The sequence below is a fragment of the Crocodylus siamensis genome, chromosome 10 (genome assembly GCF_052110815.1).
Source record: "Crocodylus siamensis isolate JL-2025a chromosome 10, ASM5211081v1, whole genome shotgun sequence".
NCBI classification, from domain to species: domain Eukaryota; kingdom Metazoa; phylum Chordata; order Crocodylia; family Crocodylidae; genus Crocodylus; species Crocodylus siamensis.
In genome coordinates, this window is record NC_143404.1 from 19,115,107 (window position 1) to 19,141,989 (window position 26,883).

General features: G+C 51.0%; 1 protein-coding gene across 4 annotated transcripts in view; it reads left to right on the top strand.

Moving 5' to 3' along the window:
- The window catches only part of ABLIM3 (actin binding LIM protein family member 3), a 103,345-nt gene that overhangs the window by 39,748 nt on the left and 36,714 nt on the right, over positions 1 to 26,883 (top strand). For all 4 annotated transcript variants that reach the window (XM_090064871.1, XM_090064867.1, XM_090064868.1 and 1 more), the window contains exons 3-5: positions 13,000 to 13,140; positions 19,848 to 20,031; positions 22,508 to 22,620. In XM_090064871.1, the coding sequence (XP_089920997.1) occupies positions 13,000 to 13,140; positions 19,848 to 20,031; positions 22,508 to 22,620 (438 nt within the window). The remainder of the gene's footprint in view (positions 1 to 12,999; positions 13,141 to 19,847; positions 20,032 to 22,507; positions 22,621 to 26,883) is intronic.

Genomic DNA, 26,883 nt, shown 5'->3' on the forward strand with positions numbered 1-26,883 from the left:
GCCAACAGTCAGGATTGCAGCATATGGTAAAGTGCTGTGGGCAAGCCCAGAGCTGGACTGGCAGGGTGCTGCGAGGTAGACGTGTCTGCCAGAGCACAGCTGTGTGGGGCCCTGGCTCTGGTGGTAAGTAAGGGATGAGGAGTGTTGACAGAGCAGTGTGAAGAAGGGACGCGTAGAGCTGAGCCATAATTGGTCCAGCCAGTGCTACCCCTCTTGCTATCCATCAGCATTAAAATTCATGACATTCCTCCCTGCTACACCCAAAATAAACATGGCCCTTTGCAAGTGCCAGCTGAGCGGTGCATGCTTGGCTGCCTCTCGCAGGCCCACCCCGCAGCCATTGCAGGCATGATACTACCAGACGGGGCATCTGCCACTTCAGCTCTGCTGGCTGTTCTCGTCCTGAGCACCCACATCGTGTTTATTTCCCTTGTCACATGGAGGGAGGTGACAGCTTCCTGGTGACAGCTACAGAGTGTGACAGCACAGGGCAGGTGGAAGCAATAATTGGTTGTGATCTAATTAGGGAAGCCTGGGGCCGGATTAGGAGCAGTGGCATGGTTTGGACATTTTAGCTGTAAACTGCAGATGGCTCTGATGGGAGAAGTGAGAGGAGAGCCAGCATGGACTTGCCTCAAGTTGTAATCCTGTCTGCCTTGTGCTCTACGCTAGCTAACTCGAGCATAATGTAAGAGGGTAGAAATACCTCAGTCCTGACCTGGGGCTGACCCCCAAAGAGTCCTGTCAAGTCTATGAAATCCTGCCTTGTGGTCTTAGTTTCCAGGGCTGGGCTCCCGCGGGTGCCTCACTTTCCATGTACAGCCCCAGCCCTGCTCACTGTCCTGCTCAGGGCTGCCACGCTCAGTCTGCTGGTGCACCTCAGCATGGCCCACAGCCCCCTTGCAGTTTTAATGATTTTTTTTTAATTTTCATTTGTTAAACACTCATGTCTGGCTCTGGTGCCTCCACAGTAAAACACTATGGTTGGCAAGCTGGTCAGTTGACCAGTCAATTGACTGCATATTTTTGACTTGGTCAAAGATTATGGCAATTTAAAAAAAAAACACCTTCATTTTTAAAAATAATTTTCTTGACAGAAATATGATTTGTTATTGTTTTTGACACATTTCTTAATGGGAAATGTATACTTTTTCTGTGTATTATTAGGACCAATTGGCTTTTTTTTACAATTTTTGACTGCTGTTTGATCAAACTTTATTTAACTGGTCAAATACCCAACCCTATAAAATACTGTCGTGCAATAAAATGCCATATGCATGCAGAACAAAATGAAATATGCAAATCAACATCCCAGCCAGTCTCATCTGAACTAGAAATATTTCAACTAGAATAGAAGATAAAAGTGATCATTTATCTGCGCTCCTCCTATAACAAGAGGATGGGTGAAAGGGAGAGAGTACCCTGTTGGGAAGGGAGATAAATCCAGGCTCTGGTAGGTGCTGACTCTGTGACTTTTTGGAAAATGCCTTGCAACTGGCCCTTCCCCAGATCCCATCACTAGTGTAACCCTGAAGGCATCCACATAACCACATCTCAAAATGCTCAGGAATTGACATTAAAGCTGGTCAAAAAGTTGCCAGTGGTATTTGTTGTACATTTTTTAAAATTTGATTTTTTTTCCCCCAGGGTTTTTTGGTGACAAACAAAACAGTCAGTTTTTGGCAACCCATTTTTTTGCTACAGGAGGCTTTGCTACAATATGTTGGTTTTCATAAATCACAATTTGAACCTTTTTACCAAAACTCAAAAAAACATGAACTGAAAAAATTCTGGGATTTGTCTGAGGGGAAAAAATAGAAATATTGACCAACTAGAATGGCCTGTGAGCATGTTGTCTTTGGTCCCAGTCCTATCTTCTGTCTAAATTATGTTTCGTGAATAAAATTGAAAACTTGACTGAACATGTGAGAACTGACAGCAGGCACCTGAACCTGACAGCAGTCCCAGGTCCGATCCCAAACTCACCGTCAGTGAACCAGGTTTTTCCTAAGTATGGGCTGGAGATGCAGAGCAACTCCTCACCCTTGGTGTTTGGGCTAGTTCCTTTGCAGATCTTCTCTGGCTGGAGCAGGAGAAAGTCAACTTGACCCTCAGCCCGTTTGTCTTGGTATATTTTAATGACTGTTGTAAACTCCTGAACCTTTGTGGCTGTAACTAGCAGTATCAGTGCCAAGGGAAGTCAGTACTGGGCACGTACATGTGGAGAAGGGAGCAGGAGAAACCAGGGCAGGGCATATGAGTGCACCATTGTTTCCTGGTGCCTGTTTGCATCGGTCTCTGGTCTGGGGCATCCATCTCAAGAGGCAGTTCCTCCGCCCATACCTCTCTCTTGTCTCTGTGCTGGGTGCTGACCAACAGCCCAGAGACTCCAGAAACTCAATTTTACCCAGCGAGAGCTGTATGGCAGCCAGTGCCGTGAGTCGGATTGCTGTGGGCTGGGGTGAGAATCTCTCAGCTGGCTGCAGTGGCTAAAAGTCTTTCCCTTCTGCCTGTGCTGTCCCTCAGGCCAGACTGTCAGCTGGCCAACAGCCTCGTGCCAGTTCCTGACACTCTTCCCTACCATTGTCTACTTGACAGCAGCCTATTGTGTGAGTAGCATTGAACTTCAGCTGGTGCGTGCTCAGGCCCACACAGCAGAACAGCCTCTTTGATGTGAGGTTACTCGTGCAGTCCTCAGGGGACAGCAGGCTGCTACTTTGACAGCCTGGCGTATGGCAATCTCACCTCTGAGGAAGCAATCTTAAACAACCAGTGCAGCTGGGCAAGGAAGAGGATTCCCCACTGCATGGGAGGTTTGTGCACATTGATCGGGTCGTCCAGCAATTACTGCAGTTAACAGGAGTTCTGTGGTGGGACTGTGGTACGAGAATTACCCTTGGACACTCTTATTTTTTAGATGTTATCTCTTGCATCATGTGAGCCCAACTCTGCTGTCAGGCACAAATCTCACTGGCAGTTTTGCCTCTGTATCTGTGGGCCGACTTACCTATATCTAAGGGGTCCAGTTTTAGCAAAGCTGGGGTTGGCCTCTCCGGTGAACTATGCCTCTGTATGATCATAATATCGACCTGCCTTGTTATGCTGTGAAATGACTTTCAGGTGCAATGCTGAGTGCTTGACCATCTCATTCCCTTGATATTTGTCCTCCTGAGTATCTGAATTAGAGTATAAAGTTCTCAAGGTAAGGACCTTAATTTTCTGGCAAGTTTGAGAAGTACTTTGCATGTGTACTAATACATGGCTATGGACCCAAGGATGGAGTGAGTTTCAGATAACATGTATAGCTAGTGTGCAGTCCAACCCTTTTTAGACCCAGCTTCTTTGTGAGCACAGACCTTTATACTTGCCAGGTTTCCTCTGGCTTTGAGTACCACTATCCCCCTTCTGCTCTCCTAGTGTCATATCACTGATTTATGTAGCCAGGCTGGACAGAGGCTGGTGGGTTTCTTCATCTCAGGTTCTTCCTGCCCAAGGCTCCAGCATCCTTCTAGCAGCCCTGCCTCAACATCTGCCATTTCCCTTATTTTTTGCTTGGCCACTTTGCTTAGTTCCCCTCATGCTTTCAAACAATACGAATTCTGGGTGTCCTTGTGTTCGAGACCGTTTGGCCTCATTCTCAGAAGCATCAGGTGCTTCCGGGTCACATTGACTTCAGCTGGAGCTGTGAGTTATTAGTACTACTGCAAAGCAATAGGATTGAGGTGTGTGAACATCTAAAAATATTTGGCCAGACAAACTGTCCACTGAGCATGAGTGGTCATGGTCACAAGAGTCTCTTACTTGTGGTTCACCTGCCTTTGAGCATGGGTGCTATCCACTCTCAGATACAGTCTCTGATCTCTGATGCTGTGGCGATGACTGTGAGAAGGTAAGTGAGGAACATCGTTATGGGCTCCCTGACGCTTGTGAGAAGGCAAGCACTCTATTCAGTATAGGCAAGTGAGAAAGGCAAGCACTCTATTCAGTATAGGCTTCTCATGGTTAACACAGGTTAACTCTGATGTGTTTTACTCAGCACTGCTCAGCTAAAAGCCAAGTGCAGTGCTTGGGTGCCTTGATGTTCTTTTGATTTGGTGTTTGTGGCACTTTGTGACCTACTGTCCCATCGCAGCTCTGCCAAAGCCACCCATTCCAGTACTACCTTCCTCCTTCTCTCCCAGCTTTGCCAGTATAGGCCTCTTAGTATAGGCATCCCTCTCTATGGCATCAACAGGATGCCCTCATGCTCGAAATGGTCAAGAGCCAACCTCTTGTGCTTCCAGTGAAGATCTAAGCTTTGATCTCCTCATGCCCTGTGTCCAAACGGCAAAGCCATCCTGCGCTGGGAATAGATCTGACAATTCCAGATTTAGGGAGATCAGTTTTCTGAAACAAGCCCAGGGAAGTCCCCGATACCAAAGCACTGGCAGTCTAGAGCTGTGTTTCCCAGACCTTTCTATTGACATGAGACACCTCACCATATGCACTGCAATCTGTGACCTACTCAGTGCTGGCCACAGGGTTAATAAGATTATCCCCTTCTTTCAGTCAAGACAGGCATGAGGGGCTTGCTGGAGATTACAAGGAAGTGCTTGTGTTACTGGGAACTGGATCAGAGGCAGGGAGAGGCTAGTATGACTTGCTAAGAGTGTCTCGTGATTCCTTCCACTGGTTTATTCCCTTGACCCGCTGGGTGAATGGATCAACATGAAGTTCCTCTGAGAAGGTTCTTCCTTGTGCCTGCTTAGAACTGCTGAAGGTTTTTCTCTCTACTTCTGTCTCTGGAGGGATTTCTGTGCTTCACAAGTCCTCTTTAAAGTAGGGAGGAATCCTCCTTCCCTATATGTGCTGATGGGAAAACTAAGACTTAGAGTAACTGTCTGCACAGGGAATGAGGTCCTAAGTCAGTTCAGTGTGTCTACCACAAGCACTAGGACTCAGTTCTGCTCCCTCCATTTGCTTTTCAAAAAATAAAAGCATTTGGAGAGAAGGAAGATAGTAGGGGAAGAGTTACTTGAAACTACCCATGCCTTGGATTCCATGCCGTTGCTGGCTGGTCCTCCACACGAGTAACTACTGGCTTGAATTTTGATCTAACTCTGGCTAGAGCTGTGGGTGGAAATCTGAGGTAGAGGCACAGGTCCTAGCTCTCAACCAGGGGCAGTCTATGATGCCCTTCCCTTACTAAGAGGAGACATTTTGTCTCTGATCTAGATAAATTAACTCCAAGCTGAACAAATACTTCTCTGATTAGTGCTGGGCAAGGCATCCCAGAACTGCAGTAAAGCTGCAGCATCTGTTGTAGCTGCCACTGAGTCTCCCCAGAGCCAGGCACGGATTTGGAAATGTGCTGGGTGCCTTTTCTTGATGGAGTTTTAGCACTGAGTTTTCCTTCATCACAGTAGTCTCATAAATTACTCCATTACCTCACTGGAAAGTGCGTAGTTATATGTAGTTCCCTGGGCCACATTGAATGCTGGTGAAATTTCTGGGCTTATCCCATGTGGAATTTGGGCTAAGGCTTTAGAAAAAACGCTCCTGTGAGTCTGTGGGAGGGAGAGGACTACAGCCAGTTCTGCTCCGTAGTGAGTCCAGGAAGGTTTCTGTGCAGGATAACTCACCTCATGAGCAGAACCCAGACTCTGAAACGTATAGCAGAGTATATAGGTTTGATACATTGCAAACGTATCAAAACTCAGCCCCTCATGTTTGGGGACTGGGCACCATTGTCCTCACCTCTTGGCCTCATCTGCACTGGTTTTTCAGTGGGCTCTCTCTCTCCCCCAGTTCCTGGATGCTGACTTTACCTAAGCCACTGCCAGTACAAGCCGAAGCGCATGACTAATCTTTCAGCTCCTAAGACCCTTTTTTGCCTCTGGTTGGGGTGTTCACTAGATGAGTGCTCAGCACAGGGAGGACTCAGCCGCGAGTGGTCTCACTGCTCTAATGACCTTATAGCTTTGGTGTTGTCCGGTTTGGCTACCTTTGGTTATGAGCAGCTCCTGCCCTGCAGTTACACCCAGTTAACCCCTTCCAGGAGGGCTACAGCTATTTACCTCTACTGCCTGTTCCAGTTCCTTTGGTTATCGCAGAATTGCCAGCAGTGCTTGGCGCATGCACTGCACCCTGCCTGCAGGGAAGATGGCAAGCAAGGAGCAAGCATCATATTCCCTTATAGGGCACCGAGGGGCTGAAGAGTAACAGACTTGCCATTTGCTCCCTCCATATCCCCAAGGTCCAGGCACTGCGTGAGGAATAAGTCTGAGGTTAACTCAGGTTAACTCTGACATGTTTTACTCAGCGCTGCTCAGCTGAAAGGCAAGTGCTTGGGTGCCCTGATGCTCTTTTGATTTGGTGTTCGTACCACTGTGTGACCTACTGTCCCATCGCAGCTCTGCCAAAGCCACCCATTCCAGTATTGCCTCTCTTAGCTTTGCCAGTACCACTCAGTGCTTCCTTCTCACCTCAGTGGTGCCTGGGAGAAATGCTACCAGCTGTAGGAGCCAATGTGCCGTAAAAATCTACCCTGTTATTTATCCCCTGGCTTTGGCAACCACCGCATGGTGTGGATTTTTCCAAGAGGATGATTTACAGGCCAATTACTGCAGGAAATGTGCAGAGGATTAATGTGATTAATCATTCCTCTGCTCCTTTCAGCACAGGAAGGGAGTTAGAGGAGTGGTCGTGGGGGTTTTATTGGCCTGGGGCGCTGCTGACCCAAGAGCTGGTTCTGTCGAAGAGTTTCAAGCTCTTGGCCTGAACCTCCAGAGTGATGGGGATGTCTGAGTCACCCCTTGCGCTCCCACCCACAATCACTTCCCATCCTGCAAAGGAAGCACACCTGCCTCCTGCCCTTGCCAGCACACACAGACTGCATGCACCCACCTGCCCCATCATGCATCTCCACATACATCTGTGCACTCGCACACACATGGCACCCATCTGCCTGATGCGCACTTCACAAACCATCACATCCAGCTGCTCTATACCTGTGCACTCATGTCACGGGCATCTCTGAACACCTATATCACACATCTATATCACGCTCAACCTGTACACATTTTCACACCAGACGCCAAGATGTAATACTATTGCTAATGAGCTGTAAGCTTTTTGCACGTCTATGACATCCTTTACCTGTGGCTCCCTAAACATTGTGCAAATATTAATTACAGGTTGTTAATTAATTAAATTGGGTTTTCCTGTGCCCCTGTGGAGTAGGTGGATCACAAACACACGCCTGTCAAACATTACACTGAGACAGGGTCTCAGAACGATGTGTTTGCTTGCTGTTACATCCTCCTTCCTGTGATGATCTGACCTGCAGTTTCCTTTCTTGGCTTGTCTCTGTAGCACTAACGGGATAAGACCGGGTGCAGAGTTCTGTTAGGACGGCAGTGGTGAAATCACGGCACTGCACTCTTAAAGAAGAGTGAAAAATGATCTCAGAAATACCCTGTTCCCTCCAGCTTGCTTTCCAGCTGCTATAAAATGTCTCCAGCAGCCCCTGGCTTTCCTTTCACTCACGTGCACCGAGTGTACCTAGTTTGCTCTTTGTGGGTATATTATTGATTCAACATCCTGTGTTTGAGACTGAAACACCCAGTTGCTGCAGAGCATGCAGGGTTTATCAGGGTATGCAGGCACTAGAATTCTGGCTAGCCAAGCCAGCCCAATTCCTAAACTTTCCTGTCACCCAGAGTGACTGATTTTATCTCATATTTAAGGGCAGTTGATGATCTGTTTATATAACACCTTTAAACCAGCTTGTGCTCTGTTTATGTCGCACCTTTTAAAACGGTGCCTGCAACACGCCAGTTGATTCAGTGCTTTTTGTCTCTGCTTAGAGGCTCTTGTGGTCACAGCACCAAGGCAGTCTGAAGACCCGTTCATGTGCTAGTCATAACAGTCCCCTAAGCCAGCCCACAGCCCTTGGGGCAGGCAGGGGGGCAGTGCAAATCTGCCCGAGGTGATGCTCACTGAGTTTCTTGCCTGACCAGCACTTTTATAGCAGCTTGTACCAAGGCACTGATCTCTTTCATGGCAGCACCATGTGGTGCCTCTAGACACAGCCAACTGCAGTACCAGGCTGCAGTGGTGACAGCAGGTCTCAGAGCTGTCCAAACAGATGGGTTTTGCCTTCTCACTAGCTGTGGAGGCTTCACACTGCAATGTATTTGATGAAGATAATTATTCTCTTGTGCTTTTGTCTTCTTCCCCAGAGGATCCCCAGACACTTTGTAGGCCCCACAAGGATTGCTCTCCCCTCCGTTCCAATCCAGCTGCCTCAGAGGAGGAAGGTAGCAGTGGTTTCACAGTGCATAGCAATGTCACATGGCAATTCAGGATGTGGCAGGAAAAGGAGAAGGACAGTTGATGTTATTGAGACTGCAGAGGGGCTTTTGGAAGGAAAGAGCCAATTGTCCAGGAACTCCGAAGCTCACATCCTCATAGGGAAAGCCATGAGCCCCTAGTGAGTAGATAATAGTCAGCCCTGTAGTTATTTGGCATGTCCCAGAGCTGCTTCCTCCCACAGCGCTGACTGAAGGAAGAGCACCATCAGCTGCTTGCCTCTGGTTTTCCTTCAGAGACCTCCCATCCAAGGATGGACCAGACTCGGCCTTGCTCAGCTTGTGACACCATCGTGACACCATTGCTGGGCATGACCACGAATCCCAGGAGTGCTCAAGCCTGAGATTAAGCCATTCCTAGAGCCCATCTCCACCTCCTGCCCCAACCATCACATCTGAGCCTACGAGGCCCCTAATGCTACTTACATTATTATTACTGGATTATTTGGGTGTAATGAGCTTTGCCAAATTGGCTGTCCTTCTGCAAAGGGGTGTTGTGATGTGTAATACTTCCTGTGCCGGGCCAGGAGGGAGCTGCCAGCTTCTCGCAAACAAGTGGGAGCAGAACACAACAATGCATTAAGGTTTCTAGAGAGCCTGAGGTTAATCTCACATTAGGGGAAGCTTTCCACTTGATACTGAATAAAGGGGGTGATGGCTGCCTGGACCAGGTTCCTGGCCCAGTGATACTGGTGTAAATCTGGAACAACCCCATTGACTTCAGGACTTGCCTTGGTCCAGCTGATTGTCACTGAGCCCCTGACTTCACTGACCATGAGAGCTTCCTCCCTCCTTCCCTCCCGCTCTGCCTCTGCCTCCCGCCCTCCCTCCCAGACTGTCAACAGGGGCTTGATGACAGGTTGCTATGGACACCGAGAAGTTCCCCCTAGGGACAAGAGATGCCCGGAATAATTGATGGATGAATTTTCCAACACAGATTTTTATTAACGTTTATTTAAATGTTGATGAATGCCTCAGCTCACATCTTCTCCCCACCCCCCTTTGGCCAAGGCCCTGCAGAGTGGCACAGCTGACTCCCAACATGTGGATGCTGCTTTGTTCTCAGACTGGGTGCAGGCAGAAGATGGGGGAGGACGTTTGCATTGCTGTAACTCTTGCTCTGCTGGAGTCTCTGACACAAGTGATCGCTATTCCCCATTTATGGCAGCAGGACATTGTCTCAGGACTTTGTGTACCCCCAGGGGATCCTGCTGAGCCTACAAGGCACTAAGTTGTACCTCCAGTGTACAGAATACACCCCAGAATGAAGGCTTGACAAGACTTATCTAGCCTGTCCTGCTATGGGCCAGGGAAATGTTGCTGTTCAAGTCAGCCAAGGCTGTGCAGAAAGGCTTTATTCCTTCCTCAAGTACTTTCTGAAAGTAGAGGTCTCCAAGTTCCCAGACTTTTCCCTTGCCCCAGTGTGGAAAGAGGAGGAGGGGATCTACCTGTCACACTGTTCTCACTAGTTGGCATTTTAGTGCCTTGTTTTGTGGTTGGAATTGGGGCCTCAAACCCTGTCAACATTTTGGATCTCTGGATGGGTGACCGACCAGCAAATGCATGGCTCTTGTTGTTAGCATTTGTTGGTTTGTGTGGGATACGGGCAGAACTCAGGGATTCCTGCACTGTCACTCCTGCAGCTGCCAGAGGGCAGCTCTGCTTGGTTCAGACATCAGCAACCCCGGCTCATTTTGTAACAATTTAATCTGCTGGAATAAAAAATGGACTCAGCCCTAACATTTGGGAGCTCAAGGAAGCTCAGATCCAGGGCCAAACAGTGGAGCTAGCAGTGACTGGCTGACCTTGGCCTGGGCACTCATCCTGCCACCGTCAACAGGCTGAGCCCCCGCTGGAATGAGTGGCAGTTCTGTGCATGCTCCAGCACATCTCTGACGTTCTGAGGATGCCTTGTAAATAGCACAGGATGGATTGACTGTCTGGGGAAGGTATGGTTGTCTCTTAACATTGGCGTCACACCCTAAGAGTCACTAATTGTGGGCACTGCTGTACATTTGCACAGACCAACAAAACAGCTCAAATCATCTGTACTTTGGCACATCGGATGGGATTTGGCACAGGACACTCTCTAATTTTGCTTTGACTTGTTAGCAGTGAAGCCAACAATGGTTCGATTCTCTTTTCTCTGTCACAGAATTTTCTGAATGTAGTCCTGTCCCCGCGACAAATGGCATCTCTCTTCTGAGAGATCTCTTCTGTTCACTGTCCCTTCACTCATGCTCTCAACCTTTATTCATGGACCAAGTTTTCAATAAACTCAATTTCCTTTTCTCCCAGGGAAGTAGTTTATCACTGGCTTAGTTCTGGTTCACTGACATTCCCACCTTTTTCCCGATCATTTTGCCCATGCCCAACTGTTTTGCTTATTTCTAACAGCAAGCAGTATTTATTTTACCGCTTAGGTGTAAAAGCCAGTGATATGTGTCCATAAGCTTCTGCAAACTGTGCAGAGGAGATGCCCAAAGTGGTTTGTTCTATGAAATCATAAGGATCTAGACCTGCCTGCACCTTTTAAATGCCTTCCATGTGCTCTGGAGGAGGATTTGTCTGTAGCAGTCAGCAGTGGCATGACCACTTAGGCTGTACAGCCCATTCCTTGGAGCCCGGAGTTTGCACCTTGTGGCAGGCAGAGTCCTTCCTGGCAACCAACCTGCTGAGTGATGGATGCTGCTGAGCAAGCAGGGAGGGCAGGAGGCTTAGGAGGGGAAATGAGTTTGTGCCCTCTGGGGCTTTCTTCAGTTTCTTGTCAAATGGTTTAAGTGGTTCAGCTTCTACTATTTCCCAGAGAGGCTGCTCCATAGAATAATGACTTGGAAGAATCTGACCTCTGTCACCCAGGGAGAGTCTCTCTGGGACATCCCAAGGTCTTTCTAGAGAGGCTGCACACACCCAGGTTGCTCCTGTTTACTGCAGTCCAGCCAGGGAGCTGCTCCATCCCGCTGAGGGAGACCAGGCCAGGGAGTTAATGTTCCAGCCAGAGCCCACCATCTCCAGGTGCCAGATTTGATTCCAGGCTGGGTCAGGATGGACAGGAGGTTGTTACCCCTGAGAACAGCCAGTGACCTGGATGAAACGAACTCATCTAGTCCCACACCTAATGACACTAGTGCAAACATAATGACAAAAACCACCGCTCCTCTCTGGCACTAGGCAGGCTCAGCGGAGACATAGGATCAAGGGGCTTCCTACTTCTAAGAAGACTTTAGGAGACCTTTCTCCAGCACTAGTTTCCCTTTAAAGTAAAGGAAAGCCAAAGTGACCTATTGGCTTCATGCAAAATGAATCAGGGTCAGCACTGAGAACTTGGGGAAAGGAGCTTCTCTGGTGTGTGAAGCATGAGGATGCTATTCATGGCTGAGCTAGATGTTTAGCAGGCACCTTGGCTGACTCCACAGCTGGGAAGCAGATGCAGGCCCTGCCAGAGTGAGGTTAGTGCTTGGACTAGGGTGCATTTTCTCAGGCAGCGCCTCCAATTCGGAGGTCTTGGGAGCAGATGTGTGTGAGCTGTCTAGCCCTTGCCTGGCTGTGGCAGTGAATATAGCAGGAGAGAAAAAGAGATGGGAAGGGTCATGGAGAAGGCTTCAGCAGGCCTGTAGCTTTCATGCAACGTCGTGTCTCAGAGAACCAGAGACCTCCTGGCCGTAGGTGGCGGAAGGCCGGAGCTAATGGGGCTTTGCACCCTTCCCTCAACTGGGCTGGCAACAGCGGCCCCAGCACCATGCCCAGCGCCCCCGCCATGTGCTCCTCCACCGCTGCACGCACAGTACCAGTGTGCACAGGCCCCAGAACAGCCCTGCGGGAGGGAGGGGCAGGATCAGGTGGGTGCACTGCCTAGCCCCACCAAATAATATTTTCTAGTGCCACTTATGCTCCTGGCACTGACAGGCACCTCCACCCACCTGTGAGGATGAGGGTGGCTAAGTCTGGTGGAACCGCACATGGCTCCTTGTGTTCCCTTCTCCCCATGGTCTCTCCTTTTCCTGAGCTTCCAGGCCTATGGTGTTATTGAACTTATCTGGAGCAGTAAATTCGTGGAACCAGATGGCTCACCCAGGGCAGAGACAAGACTCAATGTCCAGTCCCAGTTATCACTGTCCCCCTCTATGTGTGTGCTCCCAGGGAAGCCAGCGTGTGGCTCACAAACCACTGTGCCTACCCCCAATGTGGGCATATCTTACCGTTGCTGGGTGCAACCAGTCGTTTACTTGAAATGGGCAGTGTAAAACTAGGGCAGTCTGGCTCCCAGGAATGATGACAGGGAGTATTACTCTGTCCACATCTAGATCCTTTCACCCTGGGACCACACAGAGTTTATTGGGTCGGTCATGTTATTCCCATTATACAGATGGGGAAACAGAGGCCCCAGTGGGAAGTTGTTTGCCCCAGCTCATGCACTGCATCAGGCAGGTTGGACAGCTCCCAGCCCTCTGCCCTGCTCAGACAGGCTGCCTCTAATGGCAGGCTTGTCTGAGGCTTGTGGTAGATTTGCAGAAAGGGGCTTGCTGAAGGGTTTCACCATTATAGTTGCTGTTCACCCAGCTTGGCACTGGGCTGCTGATTCACCGCATGCCAGGCAGTGCTTTCCTGAAGATAACAAACCTGGTGTTTTTTCTCTCCTTCTCCCCAGCAGTTCCCTATCAACAAAACCCCTATAGCTCCAGGAGTGGCTCCACCGTCATCCAGTGCTACCGCTGTGGGGACACATGCAAAGGAGAGGTGGTGCGTGTCCAGAGCAACCACTTCCACATCAGGTGCTTCACATGCCAAGGTAGGAGCTTGGAGCATTTGGTGTCCCTGTTCAAGCTGTTCTGCTGACCTCAGAGCAGGACCAGAAGCCAAAATGCCAGGGTAAGTCAGCCCTGTTGAGACCCAGTGAAGCCTATATGTGTTCACATGGGTTGGCTGATCCTGTTTCTGTGTATGGGTTTAATGTCCACACAAGGGAGCAGCCAGGTTTGGTATGGGAAGGTGACAAGCCAGTTTTGCCCCTTCCTGATGCTGAGATGCACACCTGCTAGCATGGTCCTGGCATCTCTACTCAACTCTTCCAGTGCATCTGAATCCCCACCCCCGCACAGACCTCTCGCTGTTCTAATCCTGGATCTGGCCCCTGCCCGCTCTCTGTCCCGTGTCCATGAGCTACAGACACCTACGTGCATTCCAGTGAAGTGTCTCTGCTTTGGTGCAGTGCAGGCAGTGCCTCAATCCTCTTACCCTCAGAGATAGGGGAGAAAGGAAGAGCTGTTCTGAGCTGCTGCCCCCAGGCTTCCCTTCAGGGGAACTGGCCTCAGCTGAGATAAAGCAGGGAGAAAAGAGGGGAGAGGCCTGGAGCTGCATGTGATGGGGTCTTCAGCTAGCAACTGACTTAATTCCTGGGTAATGAAGTCAAGTGATAGGAAGCAAGGATGAAATCAAGGCACTCCAGGATGCCATGTACTGCAGCTTGGACTAACCTCCCTCCGGGGACTCCTGGGCTATGGTGCTTTTGAACTGGAGGTGCTTTCACACACCCTGATCAAAGCAGATGCCCGGTATGCATCCAGCTCCACCTGGGCCACGTGCCGCTGCTGGGCTTCAGAGGCCCTTTGAATGCATTTCATAAGGCAAAGGCACACAAATGCCAAGCTGGGCAGTGAAGCCCAATGCCCCTCACAGAGGAGCAGTCTGATCCCATCTGTGGTTGTGGAGCCTCCTGTGCCTTTACAGCTGAGGGAAGTAAATGGGTAATTGTGGTAATTCATTAATTTTACAAGACCCATCAACCTAAAGGAATATGGGCTTCCCTCTGCCTCAGCCATGGGATGCATTCAGGGAATGAGGCGAGATGCAGATGATTTGTGTTGGCAGCTCCTGTGATGTGCTTATTGGTCTGCTAGGAACTGTGCTGAGACCCTGAGTCCCTGAACGTAGGACCACCAAGGACCTGACACATGGTACGACTTCAGAGCTAACCCCCTGGAAGTGGCAGTCCCGTGCCCCCCCCTGCACCTTATAACGACCACCACCACTGCTCGCCTCCAAAACACCCCAGCCTTTGTGCTCCCCCTGGGCTGTTTGCAGTAGGCACTGAGAGTAGCAAGGGCCACTCTGTCTCTTGTTGGACCCTGCGAATAAAAGCAGGGGGAGCAGAGCTGAGAAGCTGTTAAAACTAATGGCCCAGAACAGATGTTTAAGGGCTCCTTAGTACATTTATTAAAATAGCCACTCTTATGTGGACCAATCTATACCCTGTAAAGCACAGAATTGCTAGGGCTTATTAAAGGCCCCTGCTCCTCCCAGTTCCCATCACTTCATGCTAACCAGGGCATAAATCACCCTCAGCTTGGCCTCTTTTTAGCTACTTCTCACCCAGGGAGAAGTTAGATTTACCCTCAGGTTCCCCTCAGGTGGGGAAGTCTTGCTCCAGGGCTCTCCCGGTCCCTCCTACAATTAGAAACCACCCTTCACCCCAACATGTACTGTCAGTGCTTGTACACATGACGGAGTTAGTCCTCAGAGTTTTATTCTATGCCCCCTAAATTGAAACAGTGGGTTTTTCACTGAAACCCACGGTTTCAATTATTCCATTATGTTATAGTGATGTCCCTGATTCTTTTTTTGTTGCTGTTGGAGCCAGAGCCTGCCCACAGTCGGGGAGGGGTGAGCGGCTGGCAGGTTGAATGGCCCCTGAGCTGCGGGGAACCCCGGTCCTTCCCTCCAAACTGGGGCAGCACCCAGCCTACTAGCAGCCCACCTCAGTGGCCCTGGGGGTTGCCACTGTTGTGGAGAGAAGGACTGGGGCCCCATACAGCTCAGGAGCCACTCAGCCCACCTGCAGCAGCTCAACCCTTGGCCGTGGGTAGCTTCTGGCTCCGATTAAATAAAAAAAAAAAAAAAAAAAAAGGATCAAGCCCTCACTAACATAGGCACTTGTAGACATGACACCATTATCACGTACACATGATGAAAATGTCACTTTCTGTAGCTTAATGGCATCACACTCTACATATGCAAGAGTTTTGGGGGGTTTAAATTAATTTAAATTAATTTGCATTATTGCAAACTAAACTACATCCCAATGTACTTTAGTTTGCAACATTGCAAATTGCAATGATGCAGCTATCAGCTCACCCCCCAGCTGCAAGATGTCTCACCCCCCAGCTCAGCCCCCAGCTGCTCGTGTCTCAGGACACCAGCACAGCCTGCCTCCTGCCACCTGCCCACACTGCCCCAGGGGCAAGCTGGGTGTGCTGGCAGCCAGAAAAGGTGGCAGGGATGGTGCATGGGGCGTTGGAAGCCCAGGCAGGCTTGACTAAGTGTTGGATCAGGTGCCTTTGAGCTGGGGCAGCACCTGGACAGCTAGCAGCCAGCCCATGTGGCCCTGCACCCCCTGTACCATCCCTGCCACCTTCTCCAGCTGCCAGCACACCCAGCTGCCCTTCTGCCACCTTTCTGTGCTGCCCCAGGGGCAAGCCAGCCCATTGCTGGGTGACTCCAGGCATCCTGCTGGCTACAGGAATCCGCTGAAGGCAGAAGCAGTGCAGGGCCCGATCCTCTTTTTTTCTGGCAGAGCCTGCCTGCCTCTTCCCCGGCTGGAGGGTGAGCTGCCAGTGGGCCAAGCAGCCCCTGAGCTGTGGGAAGCCGTGGGCCTTCCCTCCATGGTGGCCTGGGCAGGCTGCTAGCAGGCTGGGTGCTGTCCAAACTCAGGGTTGAGGAAGAATTGGATCAGGTTGGGTAGTGCCTCCGAGCTGGGGCAGCACCTGGCCCACTAGCAGGCCAACCTGGGCAGCCCCAGGGAGTGCCACAACCACAAAGGGAAGGATGGGGCCCCCCCCTGCAGCTCTGGGGCCATTCAGCTCACCAGCAGCACACCCCCCAGCGGCGGGCAGGCTCTGGCTCTGACAGAAAAAAAGGGAATAGACCCCTTGCTGTAATGTGACGGAAAAATTGAAATGGCGGGTTTCAATTAAAAACCCACTGTTTCAATTAGGGGACATAAAATAAAACCCTGAGGTCTAAACCCCATTGTGTATACAAGCACCCCATCCTCATGTAGTTTAGTTTGCAATGATGCAAACTCCTCTAAAACCCTCCATACTGGTGCATGTGTAATGTGTGATGGCTTTAAGCCACACAAATGATATTTTCATCACATGACCATCGTGACAGCTGTCACGTGTACAAGTGCCCTCTGTGCCTATGTTATCTCTTGCAGTCATGTATGCACGCACGCGTGTACAAACATGGGGAGCTCACGTATGCATGTTCCCACACACACGCTGGTTCCAGCCCAGCGCTCTCAATGCTGGTCTACAGGTGCACAGAGGGTGGCTGGAGAAACCCCTCCCCCCGCTACGGTATCTGCCAGGAGCAGAAAACTCTTCCTCCAGACAAAGAGCTCAGACTGTCTCCAGCTTCAAAGGGGATACGGAGCCACCAGGGGGGAGCTTGGCAGTGTTCTCCGTCTCATTTCAAAGTGAAAGGGAATAAATAATGAGAGGAAATCCTCCTTCCTCACCTTCCCCCAGCTCCCATTCCAGCCTGTCTCTTCCTCCCCCTGAAGACTTCCCCCAACCCCCTCCCTCCCCTCCACCCTGAGCACTTGACAGCCATTGCTGAACGCTGTCGCTGATAATGTAGTTCAAGTTGCTGGTGCAAAGAGGGCTGAAGCCTGCTTGTGATGTTCTTGCCTCTGCGCCATGGCAGAAGCCTCTCTGTCCATCTGTCCTCGTCATGGTGGTATCTAGTCTCTGGAGAATCCAGCAAGAGGAATGAGGAGGCGGTTTCTTTTGTTCTGCCCAAGGGCTCTTTGCCAGCGAAGCAGCAGTGCTGGCTGCTTCGAGTCCCCTCCTCTCACTATGGGCCACTGCCAGCCCCGCCAGGAGAAGGAGGGCATTGCCAAAGGCTGCTACATGTGGGAGGTGGGAGATGGGGAGTGGAGCCACGTGGCTGGAGGCATTTCGGCAGAAGCTTGTAGGGGAGGGGAGTTCCTGGCAGGGCAGAGGAGACACCCCCTCCCATCCCAGGCTGGCAGGGCACTGAGCTGCTTAGTTTCAGCACCATCTCAAGGGCTGCTGAATTTCTGAGGCCCTCCAAAGGAGTCTGCCATTCACATCCAGCCGCTCTAAGTGCCCCCAGCCTCACTGAGTGCAGGCTGGACTCCTGTTGTGTTGTAACAGTTGGAGCAAGAAAGTTAAACTCATTCAATCCCACAGGCTAGATAAATGGTGCGGGGCTGGTCCCAAAGGCCAGATTAGGCCCATGGACTCCCCATGCCCCACATGCTAGACCCAGCACCCACTCCAGTTGGTCCAGGATGCAAGCTGCGTGCAGCGCCTACTTTGGTGCATCTGGGACTACACCATACACGGCATCTGCTCCAGCCAGTCCAGACCTATGGTGCATGCATCCCGGACTGGCCAGAGTGGGTGCTGCATGTGATGTAATCCTGGACCAGCTGTGGGCACCAGAAGCAGCATGTGGGGGAGGTCCCATACTGTCCCCATGTGGGTGCTTCATGCATGTCGGTCCTGGAGTGGGTACTGCATGCATGTGTCCAGGGCCCTGCATGCAGGGATGGTCCAGCATGTGCCACATGTGGTCAGCTCAAGACCCAGGGCCTGAACTAACCCACAAGATGGATCTTTGACACACCTGGATTAGAGCATGATAATGAGGTGCAGGCGTTGCCATAGCTGAGAAGATAATGGGAAGACAAGAGCTTCTAGTCACTCATCTCAAAGTCCTTCATCTTCAGTTCAGCAATTTAAATTCAGACCCAGTTCAGTAGCAGCTTCCTGGTATCACCATCATATGGTCAGGCTGTAGCCTGTGTAAACTGTGTTTGGTGACTCCCTGTCTGTAGCACACAAGCCAGCATTCGTGGCCACCTTGTTAGCCCAGGTAGAGAGGCCAAGCAGTCAGGGCTGAACCACTGCTTCAGGCCAGTGTGAGATGACTTGAAATCAGGCTCATCTCTGTCCAAGAAGGCAGTTTTCCTGAACCACTTCACAGGAGAACTGCCCTTCTGGCATGGTTCAGTATCCGCCGAGGTGCAGCAGCAGCTTTAAACCCAGTTTAAGGAAATGGGAGTCTCCTCCCTTGCTTGCTCCGAGGGCCTTATGGCTAAGAGCAAGCAAAACTCAGGGGCATCCAAACCCCAAGCCTCTAGGCTTGGGCCTGCAAGTAGGATGCCTGCCAAAGGTTTTGGAAACATCTGAAACCCCAGGTGCAGGTGCAGGATGTTTGCTGGTGGTAGACCCACTTATGGTTCTGGACACTTGGATTTGCAATTAGTTTTTGGCTAATTTGGTCTTGGATACAAATTAAATAAAAAATAATAATCTGCATGGCACGTGCTGTACCAGCATGTGGAGTCTAGCTGCTACCCACCTTTCCAAACCTGGCACGGTAGCTTGCCCACCTCCTGGTTGGCTTGCGCCCTAAAGCCACTGGGAATCTCTTATGGTAACATGGCAGCTTTCCTAGTCTGCAGGAAGAGGCTGTCATTCCTAAGTCCTAGAAGAGAGATGGGGAGGGGGCATTAATGGGTCTGTGTGGTGGAAGCTTGCATGGCTTCCACCCTGGAAAAGCCTAGCTCTAGCAATATGACGAGGCCTTCAGTTTCCTGAGCATGGAAGGAATTTATTTGCCTTTCCTAATTTTTTGAAGGCAAAATGTGTGGAGCGAGGTGGAGCAGATCTCTCTCCAGGTGTCGTGGGTCTGGTGGGGATAGTTCAAGCTCCCACACTGGCCCAGCTCATGTCCGTTCCCACCAGGCTGCGCTGCCTTAGCGCTCTGCAGGCTAGAAGGGTGCGGTGTACCGGCAGTTCCCCTCGCGGCCCTGGAATTTCCTCTCAGCAGTGCGCAGCCCTCCCAAATCCTGGAGCTCCATCCTGGACCTTGCCAGTGACCCAACAGTGACATCTTGTGGGGCTGAAGGAGGTGCCAGTGGCCCTGCAGTTGTTACTGCTGCAGGGCTGGCTGGCTGTGTAGTGGAAGAAGCCAGCTGCAATATCAGCAGTAGCTAAGCAAGATTCCCACCCCCAAGGCTCTTGGTCAGGTCCTTGGAAGAATCGTATTGAGAAACAACTGCTAAGGGATCCTTTTACCTACAACCCACCTGTGTATCCTAGGGCACAGCTGGTGAGCTGTGTAGAGAAATCCAGCCCAGCTGGCTTTGATGAGCAAAGTGCCTTCATGCTTATTCTCTGCGGCTTAGTGCCAAGCTCCCATGTGCCTAGGTGAGGGTTGCAACCCACACACCTTTTGTGCTGGTGCAATTGGGATGCAACAAGCACTAGCAAACTCCCAGAACATTTCTGAGTTGCTTTGACTATGCCAGCATTGCTGGACTCCTCAGTCAATTTGCCTTGACCCAGGAAGGTCTCCCTGGACTGCCCCTTTTAGACATTCATGGAGGAAGCATGTCCAGCTTGGAACAGTGCCAGGCAGGCTGACTCTTCTCCTTCATGGGTATGTTTCCTCCCTGTCCAGTGTGCGGCTGTGACCTTGCCCAGTCAGGCTTCTTCTTCAAGAACCAAGAGTACATCTGCACCCATGACTACCAGCAGCTCTACGGGACTCGGTGCGACAGCTGCGGGGACTTCATCACTGGAGAGGTCATCTCTGCCCTGGGCAGGACCTACCACCCCAAGTGCTTTGTGTGCACCACATGCAGGTGAGTTGCAGGTGTGACTGCCTCATGCTTACTCTGGACATGGGGAAGGCACCAGCTTTGGAGCAAAAAATTTTGCACTGCCCTAATGAGTGCTTTAGGTGTAGTAAAATGTGCTCTTCCCACCAAGGATGCTGGAGCAAGGTGTGAGGGGCTCAGGTATAAATTCATTGGTCTTTATCTCCTCACCACACTCCTAAATCTGGCATGCCAATAAACATGTCTTCCAGTTCCTGCTTTTATGGAAGTCCCAGGGAGGCACTGAAGTAAATTAGAGCTTCCAGTCCTATCTTGCCTTACTGGTGAAAGTGGGTTTGCCCCCTGGTTTTGCATAATGCACAACAGTAAATCAAAGCTATCCACCCCTAACAGGGACAGGGCTGAAGTGGGGGGAGACCTGCAGGGCTGGAGTGAGGGGCATCAAGAGATCGAGGGGGTGGGGGGCAGAATGGAGCAGCTGAGGGCTGCAGCTCAGGGTGAGATGCAGGGCATCTTGTGTGGGAGAAGCTTATCCAGACCCTCATGCTCAGAGATGTTGCACATAAATGTGTTTGTGAGAGACAGGGAGGAAAATGAGCAGGGAAAGCCTGCTCCTGAGTAGACAGGATGCTAAGATTTTTACAACCCTGGGTCTTTGGGAGCCAGCCTGTGTGTGGGAGGGAGTGAGCTGACTTGCCGCAGTATTCCCTGTTCACAGTGGCTGTGATTTAGTGCTCAGGCACATCAGCTGGATGAAGAGCACATTGGAAACAAGGAGGGCTAATGGTGGATGGGATAAATGTCACATGCTGAGTCACTGGTGGCTAGTGTGAACACGGGGAGCTGTTAGACCAGAAGTTCAAGGGTTACTAGTGTCACAACAATCTGTCTGCTTGGGATGAACTCTCGGATCCACCAGCACATCTCTCAGTAATGCTGGAGGGGACAGCTCTATTATTTTGCCATTCAAAATGTTGTGAGTTAATTAAGGGATTGCTAATGAGCAGAGTGGATGGAACCAGCCACTTAGATATCCTCTTGGTCTTATTCCTTCCTGACTCATATGCCTCTACCCCTGCTCTCCCAGTTCAGGGACCCCCGCCACAGCCCAGCTGCAGGGTTGATCTGCAGCCCACCCACAACTCTTTCAACTCTGGGCCTCCTTTGAGCAGAGCTGCTCTGAAGAGGGTGAGGGGGCTGGGACACAGGCGCCTTTCTAAGAACACAGGCTGAGGACCCCTCAGACTCACCATTTATTGAAACCAGCAGGACCTCCATGTTTTATTTTGTGGTGGGGCCTGGACACAGCATGAATCCAAACGGGCTCTCTCTTACCTTATCCCTTCAACTGAGGCACCCGTTTATGTGCCAAAGAAGGGTCACAGCTGAGCTTGCCATTATTCACATTCTCCCCTGGTAACAGCTGTGGGCGCTGAATCCAGACAACAAGAAACTAGCTCTCCTGAACCATCAGAAACAAGGCTAGCACAGGGTAGCCACTCCCCAGGGATTGGAGTACTGGCAGCAGGACTAGGCAGGGGCCAGTGCCCCAGGCTGTGAGCAAGCCTGGCTTAGCAGCATGGAGAAGGGAATTTGACATATGCTGAAGAAAAACCAGCTAGAAGACGCTGCTTCTGGGCTCCTGCATGCACACATACAGTCTGTGAGGATACAGAAAGGAGGTGCCCTCCAGGTGTGGGCCACACCCCATGCCTTTCAGGGCAGGTAGTTATCCTGGGTCTGTGGCTGCCTCTGGGTAGAAAGCTGCTGGGCTCTGTGTGCTGGTATCCAAGCAGCACTGCTCACTCTGTCGCACAGCTTGGTATGCTCCCTGCCACCCCGGCAAAGGAGCACAACAGAGATGGCCACCATGACTGCATATGTCAGTGCATGTGTGGTCTCTACTACTGTGTTTGCACATGCACATTAGTGCATTCGCATTCTTGTGTTTCTGCACGTTTGTGCATGTGCATCACTGTGTCTTTGGGCATGTGCATCTGAAAGTGTGGGACTGTTGGTGGGTGGAAATGATTGGGTGCAGAAGTGTGCGTGTGTTCATTCTCTGGCTGTACATATTCATATGGACGCTTCCTACATAATTTGCCCTCCCCCATATCATTCTGTTGCTTTGTAACTACTTCCCTCTCCAAGCATATACACACACTGCATGTCCAGTTCTTCACATCTCTTATGCCCTTTCTGCTTCTCCCCAGACCTGCTGCCCTCCTTTTTCCTTCCCCACTTCCCTGGCACAGCCTGTGCCCTTAGCAGACAGGAGATAGTGCTGCTCCTCCCTCTGCAGTCCAACTCCTCAGTGGGACTAATCCCACTGCAGCCAGTGGCTCTTACCCTGAGTGGCTGCCCCATGAAGGAAGAAGCAGAGGCCCATGGAAGGGATCAGGATGACAGCCTGACCTGGGAAGCTACCTCAGAGCCTGGGACAAGTTCTGAGTAGGCAGTGTGTGTTTCTCATGCTTTCCTCCCTTCTCCTTGGCTGCAGGAAGCCGTTCCCCATTGGAGACAAAGTGACGTTCAGTGGGAAAGATTGTGTCTGCCAAAACTGTTCCCATTCACTGATCAGCACCAAGCCCATCAAGATTCATGGGCCAAGCCGTAAGTCAGACAGATTTGATCTCACTCTCTTGTGCAATGGCTACAAAGGGTTAATGAACGATGACTTTGCAGATGGTGTTTTCAGGTGACTGCAGTGGCCACTGCTCCATGCTAAGTGATTGTGGCTGGGGTGGACTGTGCCTGTGCAAGATCCAGCAGTGGCAGGCAGAGCCGGCTGGATCTGGATCCGATTGTACTGTAGACAGCATGATCTATGTTTGCTCCCTGCTGTTTCCTTAAATGTACTTCTTGGCTGGGAGAAATGTGCTTCCTAACGCAGTTACAAACCCATGCTTTCCTAGCCACAGAAGCAGCCAGAGGCAGCACTGGAACAGACATCTGCCCTAGCGAACGGCCAGTCTTATGCGTTGCTCCTCTGGTGCTACATGTGTGTCTCACACCAGATTTCTCCCTGGGGTGATCATAAGAAATGCTCCTGCATTAGGATGCAGCATAGTTTCTAGTCAATTTGTGGGCTAGTAAGGGAGGCAGTCTCAGCTCCACCAGCCATTTTCCTGTGGCTTTGCAGGTTGCCGCTGATGTCTAGAATTCCCTCATTTATTAATGAACAAGGAGAGCCTGTTGCAGCCCAAAGCTGTCTCAGGGAAGGTTTGAAGGCAGCACAAGGCTGCTGGGACAGTACCCAAACCCTTATCTGGCAGTAAGGAGTGGCAGGGCAGAGTGGCATGGTCCCACTGTGAATGCTGGGCTTTACCAGGCCTGATGCAGGTGGTCCAGGGACAGTCTCATTTAGGAAAATCAAAAAATGGGTGCACAGCTCAGCAGCATCAGAAAAGGGCTCAGCTCACTTGTAATAGGCAACAGGAAAGTGCCTGGCCTAGTACCCAGTGCTTCTGGCTGCTCAAGAAAAGAGGGTGGCCATCAAAGAAAGCTGCTTGCTTGCTTGCTTTCTTCAAGTTCAGCTCATAGGAATTGAACTGAGCTCCAGGTTCTCTCCCTCTATACCTGAGCACCAACTTGCACAGGTGTTTATTTATTTCCTGTACCTGACTATGAGAGCTGGTCTTGAAAAGCCAGGCCTGGTTTGCCCGTTATACAAGACCTGGTCCAAAGCTTCCAGAGAGCAGTGGAATGGCCCCGCTGGCTTTCATGGGCTTGGGCTCTGACTTCAGGCCTTCTTAGTGTTTGTTTTATTTGTAACTTTCTTCCTTTTGCCTCTTCCCCACCCCCCTTTTTCTGTCTCGGTCTGTTTTGTGTCCATGGTGCCGCACTTTGGCTCTGAAAGCTCTTGCCTCTCTCTCTTTTGGCTTGTCCGAGCTGCTTCCACAGCTCTCCTGAGACATTGCCAAGAAGCGCGCTCCCTTCACCTGCCCCTACTCAGTCTGCACCAAACCCAGAAACGAGGCAGCAGAGTCACCCTGAGAGCACAGTTCGTGAGTCCGCTGGAGACAGAGAGCTTGAGGGGGCCCTCAGGGCAGCCTTGCTGCCTCGCTTCTGGATTTGGCTCAGCCGGGCAGGGCCGTGCTTTCCAGTGGCGCCTTCGTGAAGCCGCAGGAGCGTTAGAGATGTGCCCATTGTCCCTGGAGTCTGCCTGCCTGTAATGTAAAGATTTTCCTGGCTGGTTGCATCTTAGCTGAAACCAGCCTAATGTCTGATGCTTAGCTCTAGTAATCCCTGAGCTTCATGCTGCTGTTAGTAGGAGCCCATCTTGAGGGAGCAGGAAGGAAGTTGCGATGAGTTAATAACCAGCCTGTGCTTTGCTGGCGCCCACCTGAACAGTGTCTGTTGCGATCCAAGTCTTTGGGGAGAACTGTGGCAGCATAACTCTCATGCAGAAGGCTGAAGGAGTTGGGAACCATGCCATACCTTGGTGACCAAGCGCCTGTCATGTCAGCAGGACCCAGCTGCTGAGTGGTCAGGGCACACGCCATCTCAGTGGTAACTCTTCCTGCTCTGCAGCACCAGAAAGGGTCACAGCTGAGACCAGGATAAACCCATCGTGACTTGGACCATGGCAGTGAGACAGACCCACTCCAAATACTCTGCTGTTCAGCAGGTGTTCAAAAGAAGGGCTGGCACATCATGGCTGTGCCAGTCAGATGCCAGGCTGGCCATGCTAGGAAGAGCCAGGAAAGGTAGTGAAAGAAGTCCTAATGGCATTAGTGCCAGAGCCTGCAAGCACATTTGCAATGGACAGCAGTAGGAGACCACACCAAAGGGGGTGGATTTGTCTGCTTAGAAGAACCTTCTCTGGAAAATGATGCTTTCATCAGGTTTTTTTCTTTCTCCAGTCAGAATTCAGCAAGGAAATAGCAGTTGCTGTGCTCTAGACTGCTTTTCTTGTGCCCGCTCAAATTGGCACCTGGGGCTGATGACCCAGTAGTCAAACTCTGGTCATGCTACTGGATGTGTGCCCAAACCTTTGTGGTAACCACATGAAAGTCCTAGTATTGATTTAGTAGGAACAGGCAGAGTCCAAAGCTTTGGCTACCTGTTATCATCATGTGAAGGGGGCCAGCGCTTGCCATTTTTGCTTCCATACCTGATGCCTCTGGTCATGGTCTGGGGCCCTGAACTATGGGCTTTCCCAGCATGGGTCTGATCCATATCACAAACATCACTCAGCAAGGTTCAGTGACCTCTCAGATGGAAGAGCAGGGGAAGGCAAAATCCCATTTATTGTTTGAATCTTGTAACTTTAATAGAACCAGCCCCTTCTGCTAAACCTCCCCCTTCTCTGTCAGGTGTTTGCTGTTGTCTCTACTTCACTACCCTGGTACTGTCAGTGGAGAGGCCTGAGTTGCATGGGTTAGGATTTTAAAACAAAATTCTCCTGCTTCAGGGAAGGAGTCAGCTACTAGCTAATGGGTTTATGAAGAAAGATTCCCTCCAGGCAGGTTTTCCAATAATGGTGCATCTCAGGGGTTTTCCTGAGGTGTCTGGCATTGGCTGTTGTCACAGAGCATGTGCTAGTCTAGCGGGACCACTGATCTAAATATGTGACCCTGACACATAGCTCTAATGGTGGTATCCCACTATACTACACTCTCTTTGGCACAGGCAGGAGAGGCCAGCAAAAGCCACGCTTCAGCTGGGACATGCCTGCTGGATTCAGACATGACAGGCAGCAGAGGCTAGCACTGGAAGCAGCCAGGCCAGGTGTATCAGAGCCAAAGCAGGGGAGTGCAGAGCACTGAGTCGCTGTTCCCTGGTGTCCTTTAGCCTGCTCTTGGCCATGGGAAAGGAAAGGGAATCCATGAGTGTTTAACTCTTCCCCCTCCCTCTGATTTCTCCATCCCGTCCTAGTCAGGTGACCACATCCTCCTCTGGAATCCACTCCCAGAGACGCTTTCTCCAGGCTGTGGAGCTGAGGTTACCTGTGGGCACCATGAATTATTCATAGCCAGCTGCAGACAGTATCCAGGATGTGCCTGGGCCAGGGTGACATCTGCCCTTGCTCTGGTCCCAAGCCATGGTCATCACCCAGGCTGCAGGGCCACAGACCCCTGGCAGAAGTGAGGGAAACACTGTGGAAGTAGTTGGCTCAATAGCTCAAGGGCAAAGATACCCCAAAAGCAAGGCCACTGGCTGCTGCTGAGAGGCTCCCTCAGTTCCCTGGAAAGCAGGTGAGCAGCGGTCACCAAATGTATGGGGGGAGATGCCAGAGCTCAGCAGGGATCAAGTCCTACCTAGCAGGGCTTAACTAATCTGCTTTGCTGCCACTTTGTGTACTAGGTCCAATTACCCTTTCAACAGTAGCAGGAGACTGGAGACATGGGGGGTGAAGTGCAGCCGTGAAGCCCTGAGGTGAGCCGAATGGAGCACACCCTCAGTGCTGCCATGAGCTACTGCCTGGCATTCAGTGCAAGGGACAGGACTGAAATCCCTTTGGAGAATGGCAGTGAAGGGGTTACAAAGGAATCCTTTGTCCCCTGTGACAGCTGCCCTGAAAAACCTAGATTATCCCTGGTGGGCTGTTGGGGGGGAGAGAGAACAGCGGAGAGGAGTCAAGGTCAGGGCTCTCAGACCCATGTACTTCCTGCTGCCAGCCTCCGTGGGAGCCAGGGAAAGCAGGAAAGGAAGGGAGTCTGGTGCTGCCAGGTGTTTCGCACTAGCCCCCACTCCTAGTGGAAGCCATGTGTGGGGACTCAGACATGGGTCAAAAACTGCTGTCATTTTAACCTCTGGGCCCCCTGCTTACAGGGGTAAACCCTGCTCAGCACTGGGTTTCCTACTGGTGGTGCTGAACTGGTGCTGGTAACAGGTTCAAGATGATACCCCTTCTTGAACACTCACCCAGTG